Genomic DNA, 19,041 nt, shown 5'->3' with positions numbered 1-19,041 from the left:
CCTTTGTGCTCAGAGATCTCATTTCCAAAATGTCACATTCTGCTTATTCAGTGGTGCTGTCATTAAGCTATTTTAAGCTTGAAAATTTGTGTTCTGGGGCTGAACTGAAATGACTGCATCTATCTTTGGGTTTATTCGTTAGAATTTAAAATTCATTCAAGAACAATAAAATCATCATTAGTGTAGTTATATTCTGTTAAATATTGAGACTTGCAATGATTTTTTTCTGTTGCCATTTTGAACAGTGGCAATTGAAAAGTCAAAGAAAATCATCCAAATGCATAGATAAAATGTTTGCTCTATGTTAACTATGAAAAAGTATCATATTATGGATGGGAATTTATCTTAATTATAGCCTTGTATCAGTGAAGGGAGGACTGAGATCAATATAATTTTATACAACTGGAGAAGGGACATGTTCCTCATTTCATAAAATAAAAACTGAAACAAAGTACAACATGGCATGATTATAAATTAATATTAAGGTTCATGTGTTTGTATTTGTATAGGCAAATGAAAATTAATTGTCACATTGAAGCATAGTTAAAAACTGAATTGAATTCTATATAGCTCTATGGATTTGTCATACACAATACTTTGACATTAAATTAGGATAGAATGATAACAGGATGTTCACTTATTAGTCAGGGAAATCTTGTACCTTTAAAGCAAGGTCTTTTGTGGAAGTAGGTCATCTGGAAAAAAAATACAGTTGCACTTATATCAATCATGTTATGACCACTTTAACCACTCTAGTTACAGAAAACACTCCTTCTCAGGTCTCAGATTTCAAGCAGACAAGACAGAACAGGTAAAAAAAAATATCAGATTTGCTGTTTTAGCAAAATTCTTTAAAAATATTCAGTGCCAAGAAATGATACTGAATGTAAGCATTTTCTTATAATTTTCTTTGGAATGACCATTTTCATGGTAATTTGATGAGCATTTGGTCATTTTCTATATGGTACTATGAATTTAGAGTTGGAAGCAACCATAGCAGTAATTTGATATAAACTGCTTATTTCAGAATTAAAGAAAAACTAAGTCTAGACACTTTAAGCAATTAGTTCAAAGCCATACTGCTAATAAATGTCGAAGGCAGAATTTGATCCTGGATACCAGATTTTGACATTGCCCTACTGTAACAGGTTGCAATCTCATCTGATCAGGTTTTGTGTTTTAATATTTTCTCTTTTTCACATTTCATCTACAAATGTGAAAAACTGAAATTATCCCCTCAGACTGATGGGTGGATAAAACATTTAATAAACCCTTACTATATGCTTATAATTGTGCTATATACTAAGGATATAGATCTAAATAAGGGAGGGGAGGAAAAAAGAAAAAATCAAGACATTTATCTTTTTTTTCATGTACTATATTATGAAAATACTTGATTTATTCCATATATTAAAAATAAAATAAAATTTGCATATAAGCTGTTATTGATAATATAGCTCAATATGTGAAAATATTTTAGAAAAAGCAGCCTACTTTAATCAATCATTCCATGATTTAGTTTTCCATCTCTGACAAAAAGAAAATATCTTTTGAAAAAAAGAGAAAATCCAGATGGATATCCAGATGAATAATGCTGCTAGGATGTAGGTTCTTCTGACCTCACTATGAACTTCCTATGGCATCTACTCAGCAAGAATGTATTTTTTAAAAATTTTAATAGAAAAATGTCTTTTTCCATGTTCACTTGCTTCATATAAGTTCCTCCTAAGTTCCTCCTGAGCCTCATCCATTTCCTTCCTCCCTGGCATTGTTTTTCCTAGAAGCAGCTGCCTAGCTTCTCAGTCTTTCTTCTCTTTCAATCCCAATTGAGTGGAGAGCAGATTTTGTGTCACTTGTTCTGGGATGTTTTACTGAGTTTACCCCAGGCACAGAGGTTGTTAATTATGGTTCCTATGGGAGAAAATGGCTATTTATTTCACCACTTTCCTCTGTATGGGCTCTCATTTTTTTGTGGAAGTTAGTTGGATAACTCAAGCAAAGACATGGATCGCATGTCCCTCACACTTTATATCAGCTCTGAGAACCTGTCACAATATTGGTAGCAGACACTTCTTGATTATTTTCTTCTCATTAATTTTTTCCAACCATTTGGAAAAAGTGTATTTGAAGTGTAACAGGTTAGTGAGAGGCCATGTGCAAATGAATGAATTTAATAAATCTAAACCCTGAAGCATTTCTTAGCCTGAGATGAGGAACACTAGAATTTGAGACAGTTATTCTGTATTACTTGTCTTCTCAAAGAACTATAATAACTGTCCTGCCTCTTCTAATCCAATTGCAGAGTTGGTATAGCCATCATCAGCTGAAAAATGTTGGTTCTCACTCAAAATATGGTACTGTGAGCAGAAGAGCTGGGGTTCCTTTCAGAGGAGAGAGGCTGTAGGGTCAAAAAATTTTCATAATAATATTAAAATCTTTTAAATTTGAATTTCATAAATATTGGTAGATGTACACCCACACACAATTCTTTTTTGGGTGGAAATGGGATTCCTCATATTTCAAGAGTGAAAGAGCATCCTGAGACCAAAACGTTTAGAAGAACTAGGGTTTAATGAAAGAGAAAACTACTTATTAGTAACATCAAAGAACCATTTTTTTTTCTCAAATGTTGGCTACATGAAAATAAGGATTGTTTCATTCTTTGTACCTGTGTGTCTAATGCTTAGTCAAAGGCCAGAAAATTATCCAACATTTCATAACTGATTTTTTTTTATTTTTTAAATGTATTTATTTATTTTCATCCATATGTACATGCATATTTCCAAATTACAAAATTTCCCTCCACCCTCCCTTCGCACACCACTCCCCTAAGCAAGGAACACTCAGGTTAGCATTGTATATACATATTTTGTTAAACACATTTACAAAATAGTAATTTTTGGCATGAGGAATTAGGATTAAAGGAAAGAAATACATAAGAGATCATTTTAATAAAGTGTTCATCAGATTTGGAAGGGTTTTTTTTTCTGTGTTTTGTTTTGTTTTTCTTCCTCTGTTTGGGAAAACATAGCCCATAACCAGTCAAATACAGTTGTCTTAGCTCTCTGAACTGCCAAGAGTAGCTGCTTCCATTAAGGTTATTCATCTCATAATGTTGTTGCTGATGTGTACATTGTTCTCTTGGTTCTACTACAATTAAATGTTGAACCTCCCCTTGGCCAGACTCGACAACTTTCTGAGTAAGATCTGGTTCTTTAAAACAGAGAATTGATTGATTGGGGCTACTTCCCAATCAATCTTACATTTTTATAGTGCCTTACATTTCAAAGTATTTTATATATTTTATCTTATTTGAGTCTTAAAAAACTCTGAGGTAGAAGTTATCATTTTATACCCATTTTAAAGATTAAAGGACTGAAAAGTTCAGAGAAGTTAAATGACTTTCTAATAGTCACAAAAGAGGCAAGGAAGAGGTATGATCCTGGAAATTATATCAGTCCTGACTATGAATCCAGTTCTTTTTTCCTATGTTACACTTTCTTCATTCATTGTTTTTAATATTCTTAAATGTTTTGAAATATTCAGGGTTGGGTATTTTTTGTAATTTTATGTTTTTCATGTTATGTATTTTATTCATGTTATACATTTTAAAATATTTTTCAGAGATAGCATCCATAAGCTTTACCATTCTGCCAATGGGGTCCAATTGTTAAGAAACTGTGTGCTATATAGTATTCATTCCTTTCTTCCCCTTTTATACGGTGGTTCTTGAAGACCCACTAGTATGATAAGGATCCACTTTAAACCTGCCTGCCAGATAATTGGAGTGAATTCTTCCAGCTTTTGCCAAAGCCCCCATGCCTTTGAAGGTGTAAATTAGAGTTCTTTGCTTATTGCTTCCTACATGTAATCAGTAGAGTGAAATTGTCCACCACTACCATATCACCCACGATGAGCAAAATATATTCTGCCAGGCTGTAAACAATCATGATAATAAGCCTAATCATATGTCAGCATAATGAGATGTTGAAATAATAGCAAGATGCCAGTTACTTGCATGAATGCTAATGAATTATTTTAGTCTTAAATCCTACTACCAGTTCAATCTGCCCAACAGCTTGGGAACCTAAGTTTTATGTACTGTTAAAATATGGTAATCCAGCTGGTATTTGATATGTGGTGAGCTCTCTCTAGATAAAGATTTTTCAAACCTCAATGAAGTGATCTTCTTTCCCTCAAACTATTTTAAGGTTGCCACTATGACATAGAAAGTCTTAGTTTTGCATTAGAAAGATCTATGTCATATTCTCCATTAGACATTTAAAAACTGGAAGATCCAGGGCAAGTCACTTAACCTTTAGGACACATAGGTTTTGTTTGTTTGTTTGTTTTGTAAAATGAGGTTTCAATGACATCTACTTCACAGGGTTGTTATGAAAGTCAAAGATATAAAAGATGTTTTTAAAAGCTCAAAGTTATAAAATAAATATCTACTAATTTAAAGCTGGTATAGTTACCATATAAAGCCGGAGGTTTGATGTCAACCAATATTAAACACAGACCGATACATTTAGTATGATTGACATCTATATGGAGATTTAAACATTAACATTGATCTTATGGGAATTTCAGATCTGGGAGACTGTCAATTTCCAGATGAAGCAATGAGCCAATTGGCACAGAGGCTATTTGTATGAACAGACGTTGAGATTGAGAATAGCAGGGTAGGAATTTTCTTTAAATTCAAGATGTGATCATTTGGTACATCCACATCATTAAAAAGAAATAACCTTACCATTTAATGAGAACTTTATGACCATTCATGCCAATTGAATCTTTGCGATTTTCATGAGTATCTTTCCTGTTTAATTTTTGAAGGCTAATTTTTATGGAATTTTGTGACTGCTTTTATCTACCCATGTTTCATCTGAATGTTTCAATTTGTAAATTCAAAGGCAGACATGCAAATATTTCTTCAGTTTATAGTATTCATCAGTGACTCAATAAAATTATTTTGAAGATAAGTATTATAATACCTGTCAACAGATTTCAACTAAACATGGAAAATGTTTTAATATTGGGTTTTTTATTTTGATGGGGATTAATGAGGTGATGTCACTGTAGCTCTTCCAAATAATTGATATTTTTCACATGTGCAGAAATCCATTATTAAAAAAATGAAAACAATAGCAAACAACAAAAAAAACAATAGAACTCCTTTCCTGATGTACTGATCTCTTTTAATTATAGGGCCAGCCAAACCCAGGCCCCACAGTGATGAATATTCCAAGAAGATTCCTCCTCCTAAGCCTAAGCGAAATCCAAATACCCAGCTAAGCACATCTTTTGATGAAACCTACATTAAAAAGCATGGGCCTACGAAGACTTCGCTGACACGGGACACATCTTTATCCCAGGTGAGCAGTCCTGCTCTAGATACTGAGGAAGAAGAGCCTGTGTACATTGAAATGGTGGGAAATATTCTAAGAGACTTCAAAAAAGAGGAAGATGACCAAAGTGAGGCAGTTTATGAGGAAATGAAATATCCTATTTTTGATGATGTCGGCCAAGAGTCAAAATGTGAATTTGACCATCACAGCTGCTCTTCTCAGTGTGCTACGCCCACAGTGCCTGACCTAGACTTCGCCAAGTCTTCAGTGCTATGTACTCCAAAGGGTTTGCTTTGTGATATCCCCCCTCCCTTTCCAAACTTACTGTCTCATAGACCCCCACTGTTGGTGTTCCCACCAGCACCTGTCCAGTGTTCCCCCAATTCTGATGAGTCACCTCTAACTCCACTCGAGGTCACAAAGCTTCCTGTGTTGGAAAATGTTTCTTACATCAAACAACAGGCTGGAGCTTCACCATCCTCATTGCCATCTCATACCTCTGGTCATCCCAAATCAGAGAAAGACCAGACAATAGCTCATGGACCATCATCTTCTTCTTCTTCTTCTGTTCATTCTTCATCCCCTCCCCACCCTTCCACTTTATATAGAACACCATCTCCACATGGCTACCCTAAAAGTCACTCTGCTTCACCTTCTCCTGTTAGTATGGGGAGGTCACTTACCCCCTTAAGTCTCAAGAGACCACCACCCTATGAATCTTTACATTCAGGAAGCATCTCAATAAGCTCTCCATCAGTGCCTCATTCTACAGCCAGGAACACGTTACAGGAAGGAGGGAAGATGGTTAATGCCTCTGTCAATACCTATGGGTCATCTCAGAGTGGCTCCCGCTCCAGAACACCCACAAGTCCTTTAGAAGAGCTCACCAGCCTCTTTACCTCAGGACGAAGTTTGCTGAGGAAGTCCTCTAGTGGAAGAAGATCAAAAGAACCTGCAGAGAGTAAGTTTTACTTTTCATTCTAAATATAATTTGAGTCAGCATTAGATTTTTAATCTATAAATTAAATCCAATATATCTAAATAAATAAACTCTTTAGTATAAGCCTTATGGATGGTCTAATTGAGGGTGCATGGAAATATTGTGGATGGAGTTCTGGGATTAGAGTCAGAAAGATGTAAGTTCAAATATGACCTCGAAAATTTAGTAGCTGGATGAGTCTGGACAAGTTACAAGTTACTGAGACAGTTGTCTGTCTCAGTTTACTCATAAGTGAAATAGAGTTAACAATAGCACTCATCTCCCAGAGTTGTAAAGACCAAATGCATTAAAATTTATAAAACAATCGCTAACAATGTTTCAGCATTCTATTACAAAAGACAATTTCTCCCTTTCCATATTTTAAAGTTAGAAATTAAAGATTATTAAATTTATTGAGGGGGAAAATTACCAATTAAATTAATTACAATCCATTCTTAACTATTTTTGTGACAATTTTCCTTTCTTTCTGGTGTGTTCATTCTAATTATCAATTCATCCTCCCAGTTCCTCACTATAAAATAAAGATCAAATTTCATATATCTTGGTGCATTTCTTCCTGAAAAACATTAAAATGCATCCTTAAAAATCTACTTTTATCTATAAAAAGTGCCTTTAAAGTTTCAATTGTGCAACTATTTATTTAATCAGTATATTTTCTTAAGGGGTAAAAAATATTATATAGCCTCTCATGTTAATTTGTCATATTTTAATATTTTGTTTTTGCATTGATTACATTTATCCATACAATTTTAGTTAAAAAAAAGATCCTCATTAATATTATGTACAAAAATAAAGCCCAACTATTTGAAAGAATATAATGTGTACCATACTGGTTTGGGTCTCTGGACAGTGATAGTACAATGAAGTGGAGAACTTTCAGGAGTTGATGGACTTTCTTCACCTTTACTAATAAATTACAGTCTATTCCCAACCCAGACATCACGTGAGGAATGTATTCTTTCTCAGCTTTTACTAGTCAAAATTTGAGGAACTGAAACTTGCTTTTCCTTATCTGGGAGTTCGTTATGTAAATAAAATCACTGGTTTAGTCTCTTCCTTTCCCTATGCTGTAAGAAAACTTTTGCAAGTATTTGCCACACCAGAAATAACTAAAGGAAAAAAATATTGAATATATTTTTAGGAGATTGATCAGGGAATCTTCTGGTCAAGTTAGACTTCCCAACTTACTTGATGAAATTAGAAGATATAATGAGCAAGCAAAAAGAGACAGTGACAGAAAGTATTTCCCCTTTCTCTGATTGAACTCTAAGATTTATCCCTACAAAAGAAATTTAGACCTTATACCTGCCTCACAGTTTTTGTTAGAAATTCTTTTATATACTGAAATGTCATCTTCAAATGAGCAATTTAATCAGTCTTTCTTTCTACAATCACATTGCTATAGTCTTGGCTCTCGTCTTTTTTTCTACAGTAACTCAGAACGCACTTTATTCTGGAAGTTCACTTCATTCCTGGGCTTCAAATATTGGAAAACCTTTGATTCCCCTCCTTTCTCCCTCTGTTTTCCTACTCTTTTTCATAACCACCATTTAAAATGGTCCCAGATGAACCATGTCTTCATTCCTTTCCAGGTTACATGCCTGACCCTTTCCAAAACTTTCCTACAATGCTTTGTATCAGATGCTTTCATCTCCTCCCATATGTCCTCTTTTCCAGCTTCCTCTAATATTTATATTTTCTTATTAGAATGTAAGCATTTTGAGAACAGAAATTGTCATCATTTATGCTGATAAATGTTTGTTGATTTATAATATTATTTAGAGAATCCATAAAGAAGCAAAGAAGGCAGTAGTAGAAAAAACTTGAGAATCTGGAACTCTAGGTTTCGGTAGCAACTATGTATGAGATTTTTGGTAAATCACTGAGTCTCTTTTTTCTGTCATTTCTAAAAATATGACACTGGCTTAGATCTAGATGATCTCCAAGGTTTTTGGTTTATTTTCTTACCCTACAAATTCTATGTTGATTTTGTTTTTTGTTATTTGGTGCTAAACAGAATTCACAGCAAAGAGAGGTCAGATTAAAAAAAAAAAACTAGTGATAGCTCTATTCCTATTTTAATTCAGCATTTACAACAGTGATCTAATCCTAAGGTATTATTCATAGTAAACCCAGGAAAAGGTTTCTGTTCAAATAAGATACAGTTAAAAATTGCAAATAATTACAAGACAGAGATATAATTCCATTTTTAAAAAGGAGTAGTACTACTTTGGTTTCCAGATTCAGCCTTAAGGAACAAATCAAGGTGTTAGGAAAATTAATTTGACCCTCCAAAATCATACTATGTAATCTTGAATAGGGGCAGCTAGGTGGTGTAGTGGATAAAGCACCGGCCTTGGAGTCAGGAGTACCTGGGTTCAAATCCGGTCTCAGACAATAAATAATTACCTACCTGTGTAGCCTTGGGCAAGCCACTTAACCCCATTTGCCTTGGGGAAAAAAAAAACCCTGAAAAAATACATTGAATAGAATCAATTTCTAAATGTAGTTTCTAATAATGCCATATATCTGCATAACTTACTGATTTTTTTTCACTCTTCATTTGCCTGTCATTGCATTGACACAGTCTGAGAAGTGAGATGAAGCTAAAGAAATTTTTAATGCAAACCACTTAAAATCTACAGTCTACTTAAAATGATATTATATGGATTTGTTTATTCATATTCATCATTTTTTATTTTTGTCCTACATTTGCTATCATCTCTATAATTAAGATGTCATATTGGGGGGGGGGGTTGTTTGCTTACCTATGTACTTCAGGTACAGGCCTTTGATAGTTTCAGCTGGCAACTGTGCCCAGTAACTGGAAAATGCATATGTACAGGAAACATTGAGCTAATGAAATTATTTGAAGGAAAATCCATCTGTCAGATTCTTTTGAGCTTGGCAGTTCACTCATTGACTCCATAAAAAAATTTTCTTCTCTTGTGAAGAGGCAAAGAGATGGAAGAGTCGATTGGAATCTACTTTTTCTTTTTTTTTTAACCTTTAACAATGACTGTGCTCAATTTTCTGCCCATTCCAAATCATAGTGTTTAAGAACATACAGTTTCAGACACTAGAATATTATTAAATTCCAGTAAAATCAAAATTATATTCACAGATGAAATGGAGTGCCAATAGAGTGCAAATGAATATTCAATTAGCATATACTTTTGAATTAATAATAACTCACATTAGTATAGTTCCCTAAGTTATACAAGTTTTATTTGAGAGTAGTTATTATGCCTGTTTGAGAGATAAAGAGATTCATTCTATGAAAAGTTGTTTTATCCATGGTTATATTATTTTATGATCACGCAATTAGAGCTGGGAATGACCTCAGGTCACTTAGTCCAAATATTTCATTATGGAACAATAGATAGAAATAGAGATATGCACACACACATATACACACATGTAGACATATAGACATATACATGCATATATCTATTTCTTTGTATGGCTGGTCTATTTTTCGATCCATCCATTTGTCTGTCTTCATGATATTAGTGCTCACATTTGAACCTATTTATATAAATTCAATTTTGGAGTTTACCATCATATAAAGAAACCTGAAGTCTATGAAATGGAGAGGGAGGAAGATGGGTGCCTTCTGAAACTTGAACATCCCCACTTTTGGCTTGGCAGAAGTAATAATGTTAGCTTGGAACCATTCTGGGGGATTAAAATCTCACTTGTCTGGGAAGGATCAAGAAGTATAACAGCCCTTTTGCAAATTAATGAAAACCATCCTTTGCTACACAGGAGATGAGATACACTTCATATTACTCTCAATCTGCTTCCTGCTGAATCAGTCTCTGTTTTCCAATGAGTGAAATGAGCAAATAAAATACAGGTAATAGTTTCTCAATCCCATTAATCTAGAGCTAAAATGTTAAGAACCTCCCTCCCCTTCCATTTTATTTACAGAAAATCAAGGGGCAGCTAGGTGGTGCAGTACATAAAGCACCGGCCCTGGAGTCAGGAGTACCTGGGTTCAAATCCACTCTCAGACACTTAATAATGACCTAGCTGTGTGGCCTTGGGCAAGCCACTTAACCCCATTTGCCTTGCAAAAACCTAAAAAAAAATCAAGTGAACTTCTTACCAATTTACTTCCTAAACAGTTTCAAAGTTTTGCCTCCTACATTCACTTCACACTTTTAATCTTTATAACTATTGACAAAAAATTTAAACAATAATAAATGAGGCAGTTAATTAGCAGTTCTAGATTATTGTTTCCTTTATTTCTTTGCTTTCCAAATTCAACCTTAAGATACCTTGCCATAGAAACCTTATTTTTAAATGTATGTTCCCAAGGCATTCTGATTTGCAAATACATGAGTATTTATGAATAATTGAAGGCACAGGAGAGATTGTCCATCTATAGTCCACATCTTGCCTATTATTGTATTATTATTATGGTCAGACATTCTTTTTCTTTCTATTTCTTTTAAAATAGCTTTTATGAGACTATGAAGGAAAGAACTGAGTAGAAGCTGGAATGTTGTTTTCTGCTGTTACTTGTTTATGATCATGGAGATTAAATACTAATAGTTTCATGGCAAACTTATGCTGACTTAAATGACAAATTGTTCATCTTGTACTGTGTTTTTCATATTTCCATGTATACACATACACATGCATATAAACATTATCTCATGTCACTACTAGGTGAGGAAAGCTCTGTTTCTGCCAAGGATCACAGATAGCATCGTAAATTTAGAGTCACATGGGCATTCAGAGTAAGTGAAATCTACTCTCCCCCATTTTATAGATAAGAAAATTTAGGCCAGACAAAATTGAGTAAATTTCTAGAGTCCTATAAATTCTATAGTCTGCAGAAGGATTCAAACCCAGATTTCCAGATCTATGATTTAATTAACATATAGGGGTCCTAGAATAGAAATTCACTCCATCAATGAAGATCAGCAATCCTGAGATAATAAAAAGTCGTCACATATTCAGAATCACATAAATGTGTAAAAATCAGGGCTTGGATCATGGTCTTCTTGATGCCAAAACTTGCTGTTTAGCAATTATTCCATGTTGCCTCTTTAAAACTACAATATTACCAGAATATTAAGGTGCATGATATTCTTTTAAAATTATAGCAGATTTTTATATTGTGTGGAAGGACAGTACTTTAAGGAGAGAGAAAACAAATTTTTTGATTTTTGAAAGTTCATGGGACACTTTAGTTTATTTGCTCTATCATATTGTCTTGTCTAATTTCAACAATTTAGATTTTAACAAATAGAGACTCCTGGAATGGTCAAATAGAATCAGTGAAGAAGATGGAATTTCATAAATAATTGATCTAAAATATGTGGCCAACAGCTGTTTGTGATTGATGTACACAGACACATTTATCTCCTGTGTTTACATTCTTAGGCTTTTTGATTCTACAGTGCACTTTTTAAATAAGAAATTTAATCAGCAATTTTCTTCATTAACAAGCTTTGAGTTCCTGAAATGATGAACTTTTTAAGCACAGGTGTAAACAGATATAAGAATGTAGTTGTTTTACAAGGATTCCTACAGAATTCAGTTTACAAATATTTATTTGTAAATCTTATCATCCCATCAGGTTGCAAGAAATAGGCATATGGTTCCATAAATTTAACATTGATAAATAATCCATCATCAATTACTTTTAACATATAAATTTTTTTCATTATACATTAACAAAATGCTATAGATGGCACTCATATAGAGCTGAATGGATAGAGGGATTCTGGGGACTGAAGTTTGGATGCTATGAAAACATGATAAGAAAGAAATAGTAATTTCCAATCTACAGCAAGTTCTCATATTCAGTCTTCTTACCAAATCTTGTTGATTTTACTTTTGAGATATCTCTTGTATACTTTCTTTTCTCTTCTTTGACACTGTTTCAGGTCCTCATCATTTCATCACTATATTGTAATAGCTTGCTAATGAGTACCCCTGCCTCAAGTTTTTCCCCTTTCCAAATGATCCTTTATTGGTTTATTTGTCATCCCTCTAGTCAATAAACTCCAAAGACTTAACTAAATAACTAAATAACCTATTCACTTCCCCTAATATTCTAAGCCATTTTACAACTTCATCATCTCTATAATTCAGTGACACTGCCTCACATACTCTCTCTTACAAGAGAATTTATCACTGAACTCCATTCATTCACATTAGCTGTGCCCAAGCCTGGAAAGGTCTCCTAAGATCTGGCTTCCTTCAAGTATGAGCTAAAATATCATCTTTTATAAGAACCCTTCTTTAGTCCCACTTAATGCAAATGACTTTTCTATTTTGATTGTCTCCAATTTATTCTCTCTATATTTTGTTTGTTAATAGTTATTGGCATGTTGCCTACACTTTACAATGTGAGCTCCTTGAGGACTGGAATTGTCTTTTGCCTTTTTTCTTATCCTGAGTGATTAGCATAGTTCATGGAATACAGTAGGTAATTAATTAATAGTTGTTGACTGAAGTTCATTCATTATTTCATTTGAGACCAGCAACCATTATGTCTCACTCACCCTGAGACATCTCACAATACATGATAGACATATGACATTCCTTAATTTGAATTGAAATTGGAATATATATATATATATATATATATATATATATATATATATAGTTTCTTTCTAAGTTCAATCAACAAAATACTATTTAATCAATACTTTATCTGAGACATATAGGAGTGAAAACAATGAATGTAAAGCAAGAAAACCAGGATTGAGACCAGTCTCTAACATTTATAAGGCACAGAAAGATTGTTATATTTACTGAATGCTTTTCATCATTATTTAAAAATAAGTAAAGGTTTTTAAGGACAACTGTCTGACACAGTGGATGGAGAATCAGATGTGAAGTCACAAAGACTCATCTTCATGAGTTTAAATTTGGTTGCAGACATTTAGCAGATGTGTACTCCTGTTCAAGGGGCACTGAACTTAGCTCTTCTACTTCCTTTTCCATTCATTAATAATGACAATGATACAAATGATAAACTAGAATTTATATAGTTTTTTGAGCTTTGCAAAGTATTGCAGAATATTTTATATGCTATCTCATTTGTACTGCAAAATAACCCTGTGAGATCAGTGTTATTATTTGCCTTAGGAGCAAGTTGTCCAGTGGATAGAGCTATGTGATTATACTCAGAAGGACTCATCTTCCTGAGTTCAAATCTGTTCTTGGGTACTTACTATCTGTGTTGAGTCATTTGACCCTAACCTACAGAATGAACTGGAAACACTGGAGGCAAAGGTTTAGGTGATTTGTCCAGGTCATGGAATTATAAAGTCTCTGAGAACAGATTCCTGATATTCAGTGTTCTCACAAGAATCATGCATGCATTCATGCATACGCATACATAAGCATGTGCAAATTCATGCATGAATATGTTGGGACTAGCTTCAACTGACTTGAAAGAATTAGCTATTAAATTTTCAATGTGAGGAAATGTAACTTCAGAAATTGGTTATCTCTACAAATCAGGGTTTGTTTTACTTTGTTCATTGTTAAGACTTTTTTTAAAAAAAGTATTAATAAAGTATGTGCATACATTTTCTCCCTAGAGACTTTGATTGTTAAACATTTTCCAAAACACTGATCTTACTCTGTAAATATTGCTTGAACTCACAGGAGAAGTGGTGCCTTTAGGCTAATGATAACAGTAGTAACAACAACAACCCCTGGAATTTATATAGCTGATTAATGGTTACCAAGTATTTCATGCCATTGTCTCATTGGAGTCTCAAAAACATCCTGCATATATTCATGGGTGAAATCAGGTACCCATGTGAACCTAAATACAAGCTTGCACATGCATACATAGACATGTATTAGCCCCTCTAATTTAGAAAACTTTAGATAAAATCTGTTTAACTCAACAGAAGCTGGTTCTTCTTTCCTAAGCTGTGCACTTAAAGGAATTTCCATTTAGTTTAATGCAGATTTATTAAAGGGGAGAAAAAAATAAAGATAGCAATGCATACCATTTTGTAGTACCTAAATAATCAGTACCTCCAATATAGATTCATCATTGTCTCCCATTATTTAGAGATGGAAATATGCGTGTGTGTTTCTTTATGAGAATAATGTAGGCCACCATTTTTTATAAGGAATTTCAGTCTGTTTAATGGTGATGCATTGTTGAACTCAAATACTAAATATGCCATAAGCTACTGAGCTCTTTGCAGAACTTCATAAATCCAGGCTTGTTTCTTCAGATTTGTTGGCATGTCCCTCTTCTAGGAAGAATGTCTCTATGTAATAAAGAGGATTTGAAATAGTTTCCTCAGGGGGGCAGAGCCAAGATGGCAACATGAAGGGATCCAGTCTTAGGAGCTCTCTGATAAAAACTCATAAACTAAGGACTCTAACTAAACTTTTGAGAGACAGAACCCACAAAGGGACCCAGTGAAGTAGTTCTCCTACTCAAGGTAACCTGGAAAAGAGCAGAATGGCTTGCTCCCCAGGGTCGGAGGGGCGGCCCACCAGAGGGGTGGCCCACCAGAGCCAAAGAACTTCAGCTTCCCGGAGGCAGCCCCAGGGCGCTGGGAGCTAGGGCTCACAGCAGTGGGGGAGTCTCCTGAGCTGCACCCCGGGGAGCACTGGCACAAAGTGGGGGAAGAGCAGGGGACCTCTGCCAGAGCGAGCCTGAAGCCCAGCCCTCAGGGCACACAGCCAGCTGCTTGGTCTTTTGGCAGCCCAAATCCAGGAAACCAAAGCAGGCAGAGCAGGTAAGCAGGAGCCCCCAGGGCATGAGCCCATTGAGCTGAGGGAGGGGAGTGAAGAGAGACTGCAGAGCTCTGTCCTCTGCCTCTAGAACAGGACTCTGGGGCTCTGACCACATTCAGATCCTGATCCCAGTCTAGGCCCCCCCACAGAACAACAGGACCCCCCCCACCTTGGCCCTGTGGCAGAGGGGGGCACTTATGGTCATTCACAGACCAGGAGGAAGGACAGAGCCTCACACACTGAGACCCTTGTGGGAGTGTCCCAAAAGCTCAGGAAGCACCCCAAAAAACAGGCTTAGGCTGGGAAAATGAACAAGCAAAGAAATAAGAGGAAGACCATTGAGAAATATTTTGCAAATGAGCCCAAGAAGGATCAAAATACTCAGTCTGAAGATGAGGAAGCACAAGCTCCTGCATCTAAAGACTCCCAGAAAAACAGAAATTGGTCTCAGGCTATGATAGAGCTCAAAAAAGACTTTGAAAATCAAATGATGGAGTTGGAAGAAAAACTGGGAAAAGAAAGGAGAGAGATGCAGGAAAAACATGAAAATGAAGTCAGCAGCTTAGTCAAGTAAATCCAAAACAAATGCTGAAGAAAATAGCATGCTAAAAACAGCTTAGGTCAAATGGATAAAACAGTTCAAAAAGTTATTGAGGAGAAGAATGCTTTAAAAAGCAAAATTGGCCAGATGGAAAAAGAGATAAGAAAACTCTCTGAGGAGAATAAATCCTTCAGACAAAGAATAGAATTCAGGGAGATTGATGAACTTACCAGAAATCAGGAATCAATACTTCAAAACCAAAAAAAAATGAAAAATTAGTAGAAAATGTGAAATATCTCATTGAAAAAACAACTAATATGGAAAACAGACTTAGGAAAGATAATTTGAAAATTATTGGAATACCTGAAAGTCATGATCACGAAAAGAGCCTTGACATCATTTTCAAAGAATTACTACAGGAAAATTGCCCTGATATTCTAGAAGCAGAGGGCAAAATAGAAATGGAGAGAATCCACCAATTCCCCCCCCCCCCCGAGAAAGAGATCCCAAAAAACCAACCCCTAGGAATATTATAGCCAAGTTCCAGAACTCCCAAGTCAAAGAGAAAATATTACAAGCAGCAAGAAGGACACAGTTCAAATATCATGGAGCTGAAGTCAGGATCACACAGGACTTAGCAGCAACTACATTGGAAGCTCGTAGGGCTTGGAATATAATATACCAGAAGGCAAAAGAGCTTAGAATGCAGCCAAGAATGAATTACCCAGCAAGGCTGAATGTCCTCTTCCAGGGAAAAATATGGACTTTCAATGAACCAGGGGAATTTCAAAGGTTCCTTTTGGAATGGCCAGAGCTGAACAGAAAGTTTGATCTTCAGATACAGGACTCAGGTGAAGCATGAAGATTGGAGGAGAGGGGGGAAATATGAGGGACTTAACTAGGATGAACTGCATGTATAGAAAAATGATACTGATAATATTCATATGAACCATCTCAGTTAATAGAGCAGGTAGAGGGAGCTTTTATAGTTGAAGCACAGGAGAAAGCTGAATTTGAATATAAAATATGATGTAAAAATGGAGTCAATAGGAAAAAAAGGGAAATGGAAAGGGAGAAATAAAAAGGATAGGGAATAGTCCAAGATATTTCACATAAGATTTTTTTAATTACAATGAGCTATTGCAATGATATGGAAGGGGGGAGGCAAGGGGGAATGAGGGAACCTTTGCTCTCATCAGAGATGGCTAGGAGAAGAAACAGCAAATATACTCAATGAGGTATAGACATCTGGAGTAAGAAGGAGGGGGGGGAGCAGGGGGAAGGGGTGGGGATGTGAATAAAGGAGGAGAGGATGGACCATGGTGGGAGAGTGGTCAGATATAACACATTTTCTTTTTTACCTCTTGCAAGGGTCTGGGATTGGATGGCCTGCCCAGGACCATAGGGCCAGGTGGATGCTGGGCCTAAGGGGTGGGAGGGGGGCTCAGGGCTTCTTGGCCCCAGGACCAGGGATCTGTGTGCTGTGCCACTCAGCGACCCTACAGCAGAGTAAGAGTGAAAGGAGAGAGAAAATATAGTACATGGTAGTGGAGAAAAAAGAAAGGAGGGAGTTGCGATCAGCAATGGCAACGTTGGAAAAATATGGAAGTAACTTTTGTTATGGACTTATCATAAAGAATGTAATCCACCCGTGACAGAGTTGTTGGTGTTGGAACAAAGACTGAAGCACATTTATTATTATTATTATTTGGGGGGGGGGGTGCAGGGCAAGTGGGGCCGGGTGGCCTGCCTGGAGCCACATAGCAGAATGATCTTTGGGTGTCTGAGGCCGGATTCGGATCCAGGTGCTCCTGGCTCAAGGGCCAATGCTCTGTCTGTCACCCAGACACCCCTACTATTATTACTATTTTATTTTGAGTCTTTTTTTTTCTTTCTTCTTTTTGGTTTTTGCAGGGCAGTGGGGATCGGGTGGCTTGCATGTCACAAGGCTGGGTGATTATTGGGTTTATGAGGCTGGATATGGACTCGGGTGCTTGTGGCTCCAGGGCTGGTGCTTCGTCCATTGCGCCACCTGACCATACCTACAATTATTACTATAATTTTTTTTAATTTTAATTTTTTTCTCTCCCCTTTACTATTTTGCCCAAGCAAGTCTATCTATATTCATGGGGGGAGGGGTATTTTGTTTACTTGTAAACAAGTATATTTTATTAATGTAAAAAAATTTGTACAAAATGAGAATAAAAAAATTAAATTAAAAAAAAGAAATAGTTTCCTCAGTTTCTTAGCGATGGAAAAATTACATGGATTTTGATTTTCAATTCTTCCCTCCCCTTCTATAATAATAACAAGAACAACAAAATCTCTGGTATAAATGGAAGAAGATCCCAGGAGGGATCTTCTAATTCTGAAACTTAGCCTGCTTCGTTATTCAAAGTGTCATGATATGTTGGGAGCCAGGTTAATTAAACCTCCTATTCTTCATGGAATGGCAAATAAGCAATTGAATCTATGGTACTTCTGAAGAAGAAGAATACTGAAGGAAGAACAAGTCTTGGAATTCTGGTAGAATAGCTCCCATATCCTCAGGGCATGGCAGGGTAAGCTGAGCCCAGGAGGGCAATAGTCATACTTTAGGAACTTTCTAATATTAGGGGGGGAAATGCACTTTTCTGAATTTTTTTTCATCTTTTGGTTAAGATTCAGTTCCATTAAATAGTACAGGTTTTGAATCTTTTTGGCTACAAAGAACTATGTTTATCTAGTTTATGAATCTTTAGGCTAAAATAATAGGAGAGAGAGAGAGAGAGAGAGAGAGAGAGAGAGAGAGAGAGAGAGAGAGAGAGAGAGAGAGAGAGAATGAGAATATTGTTTGGCAGAGAAAGGAAGCCAGTCACATAGAAATCAAAACTAGATGACAGCTTGACCAAAAAACCAAAACCAGTATCTACTGTCTTGGGAATTATTTGTTTTATAAGGTTACCTTTTCTACTCCTAAGACTTAAGTTATGATTCAGACAAAGGAAAGTAACTAAACAATTCAAAACCTCATTTTTTCATCTGCAAGAAGAGTAAAATAATATCTGTGATTTCCACTTTATAGATTTTCCCCAAGAATCAAATGAAATATGTAAAGTAGTTTGCAAATTTCCTGGTGCCAAATGAATATAAAGTCATCTTCTGAAAGAATCATCAGAACAACTCCAGAAAAATGACTGAATGACTAGAATGAAATATATTTCATCCTGTTGATAAAGGATTTTAATGTGTCCCTTATTCCCCCCACCTTCCATGCATCTCTGTGTTTTGGAAGCTTTTCATTCCTTATAGTTTGAAGGCTATGAGTATTCAGTATTATGACATTATTAAAATAAAAATCTCTTAATTTTTATAGGTCATTATTTTATTTGGGAGATGGTAAGCAACAGTTTTTTCTAGTATTAATGATCTCT

At 35.5% G+C, this 19,041-nt stretch overlaps 1 protein-coding gene across 1 annotated transcript in view; it reads left to right on the top strand.

The window, feature by feature from the left end:
- NYAP2 (neuronal tyrosine-phosphorylated phosphoinositide-3-kinase adaptor 2) overlaps window positions 1-19,041 on the top strand; it is a 318,657-nt gene that overhangs the window by 203,798 nt on the left and 95,818 nt on the right. The window contains exon 3 of the mRNA XM_074192541.1: window positions 5,212-6,312. Within this exon, the coding sequence (XP_074048642.1) occupies window positions 5,212-6,312 (1,101 nt within the window). The remainder of the gene's footprint in view (window positions 1-5,211; window positions 6,313-19,041) is intronic.

This window comes from Macrotis lagotis, chromosome 6, assembly GCF_037893015.1.
Source record: "Macrotis lagotis isolate mMagLag1 chromosome 6, bilby.v1.9.chrom.fasta, whole genome shotgun sequence".
In the NCBI taxonomy this organism is placed as follows: Eukaryota; Metazoa; Chordata; class Mammalia; order Peramelemorphia; family Peramelidae; genus Macrotis; species Macrotis lagotis.
Note: the sequence above shows the minus strand (reverse complement) of the source record. Positions and strands in the feature narration are given on the sequence as shown.